Source organism: Octopus bimaculoides, chromosome 30 (assembly GCF_046866305.1).
Source record: "Octopus bimaculoides isolate indiv1 chromosome 30, ASM4686630v1, whole genome shotgun sequence".
Taxonomy (NCBI): Eukaryota; Metazoa; Mollusca; class Cephalopoda; order Octopoda; family Octopodidae; genus Octopus; species Octopus bimaculoides.
In genome coordinates this window covers 9,927,014-9,929,513 of record NC_142957.1, presented here as the reverse complement: position 1 = coordinate 9,929,513, position 2,500 = coordinate 9,927,014, and the positions used below count along the sequence as shown (strand labels likewise).

The 2,500-nt window shown below is 39.1% G+C and overlaps 1 protein-coding gene across 4 annotated transcripts in view; it reads left to right on the top strand.

The window, feature by feature from the left end:
* LOC106874212 (ankyrin and armadillo repeat-containing protein) overlaps positions 1–2,500 on the top strand; it is a 15,457-nt gene that overhangs the window by 7,808 nt on the left and 5,149 nt on the right. For all 4 annotated transcript variants that reach the window (XR_016239162.1, XR_016239161.1, XM_014921871.3 and 1 more), the window contains one exon: positions 631–750. Coding sequence is in view for 2 of the 4 variants with exons in the window: in XM_014921871.3 (XP_014777357.2) it covers positions 631–750 (120 nt within the window). In the remaining 2 variants the exon portion in view is untranslated. The remainder of the gene's footprint in view (positions 1–630; positions 751–2,500) is intronic.

Sequence of the window (2,500 nt, the reverse complement as noted above, 5' to 3'; positions counted from 1 at the left end):
CGACTGGCTTCAGTGCTGATGGCATGTAAAAAGCACTATTTGAATGTGTTTGTTACCAGTGTCTTCTTACTGGCACTTGTGCCAGTGGTATGTGAAAAAAACATTTGAGCGAGGTCGTTGCCAGTGCCACTGGACTGGCTTTTGTGCAGGTGGCACGTAAAAAGCACCACATGAGCGTGGCCATTGCCACTGCCCCTCGTGCCGGTGGCATGTAAAAGCACCCACTGCACTCTCGGAGTGGTTGGCGTTAGGAAGGGCATCCAGCTGTAGAAACTCTGCCAAATCAGATTGGAGCCTGGTGCAGCCATCCGGTTTCACCAGTCTTCAGTCAAATCGTCCAACCCATGCTAGCATGGAAAGCGGACGTTAAACGATGATGTTGATGATGATAATTTACATTTGACAGATATTTGTCCTCATCTTGTCTGTTGTTAACACAACGTTTCGGCTGATATACTCTCCGACCTTCATTACCTGATGAAGGCTGGAGGGTATATCAGCCGAAACGTTGTGTTAACAACAAACAAGATGAGGACAAATATCTGTCAAATGTAAATAATGTACATTAACCCCTGATGTTCGAAATTTAATTTTACTGCATATTTTATTTCTTTGGTTCCGTCCATGAAGATGTCGAAAAAAGCCTCTTCTAATCAAAATCCTGCAAACTTACACACAGGATCGGAAGCTTCCAGAAAGTTTCATGGAAAATTGGAAACATTACAAGAAACTGGGGCTTCCACCAATTCAGTAAGTACTATTGCCAAAAATCTCTTCTCTCTTATATATATATATATGTCTGTGTGTGTGTGTCTGTGTCAGTGTTTGTTCCCACCCTGTCACCACCTGAAAATCGGGGGACTAGATGTGTTTAAGTCTCCGTAACTCAGCAGTTAGGCAAAAAAAAAAACAAAAAAAAACTGACAGAATAAGTACTAGGTTTAAGAAATAAGTCTTGGGATCAATTTGTTCTACTAAAATCCTTCAAGGTAGTGCTCCAGCATGGCCACAGTCAAATGACTGAACCTAGTGAAAAAATAAAAGAATATCTGTGTGTGTGTGTGTCTTTCTGTCTATGTTTACCTCCCCGTAACTTAGCAGTTTGGCAAAAGATTATCAACAGAATAAATAGCAGACTTTTTTAAAAAAAAAGTACCAGGGTCAATTCATTCGACTAAAAATTCAAGGTGGTGCCCCTGGGGTCGATTTGCTCGACTAAAGGCAGTGCTCCTGCATGGCCGCAGTCAAAATGACTCAAACAAGTACCTGCAACTTCCTGTTGAAACTGAGCTTTGCAATGAGCATTATTAAGAAGGCCCAGGGGGGCAGTCCTTGGATGCGGTAGGTCTGAACCTTGCGGAACCAGTTTTCTTTCATAGCCAACTTTATGTGGGATGCACAAGAGTCAACAATCCTAATCATTTGTTTATTTATGCACCCACAAAGAAAGACCAAAAATGTGGTTTTATCAAGAAGCTCTGCAATCGAAATAAGATTCACCAAATCATCAGGTATTTATTATTTAACTGTAATATTTGAAAGCGTTGTAAAGGTACTAATAAATCTACATGTTATTTTATTTTAAAATCCATATACAAATTTCTTTCTTTCTCTGCTGTAAAACTAAATGTCAGTCTGTTTCTACAGTCATTGTAACTCTATTTCAACACTAGTGCCTCTGAGGGTAATATTCTCTGGGAATACACAAAAGCCCTTTTCAGAGTTATTTACTCTGAAGTGTTATCATCTCATATCTGATTAACCTGTTATTACGTAACATGCATCATGATTTTGGTATACATACCTTACTGGTATTCCCCCCTAAGTTCTATATACTCTGGCAATGTATTAAAGCCCTTTTTGAGGCTAATTTGAATTCTTACTATCGGGTAACTAATTTCATGTCATTACACAACTGACTTCCCAATTTGGGTATTCATAATTTATTGGGATTTCCTAAAAACAAGATCCTATGTAAGACAGTCCAGTATTCTCTATAAATGCACAAAAAACCGTTTTAAGGGCTACATACTTTGTATTGTTGTTATTGAATTAGCGAAAAAGTTAGGAGAATGGAACCAAGGGATAAGCCTTGCTTTTCTGGGAATTACCGGGTACATCAGCTAGTATATATATTTATATATGCAGGTATATATTATTAACACCTTATAACTTCTCTTCAATTTCTTCATGATTGCTTCCAATAAATGTTTTAACTCGTCTGCATTTATTAATTAATTGTTTTTTTTTTTGTCTATGTATCTTGAAATGTATTTTTATGGTCATCAACTGCCTCTATTAAACACCGCCCACCGCCACCACCACCACCACACATCTCTGACACAGTGCATCTCTCTCTCTTTCTCTCTCACACCCCTCCACACTCTAATTCGTCTGTGCTGTTACTTATTACCCCCCCCCCCCCCCTGACACTCATATTTCCTTTGAAATCCTCCCCTTACACCAGTTCCAACGCTGATATTCTTCACTGATGACGCTT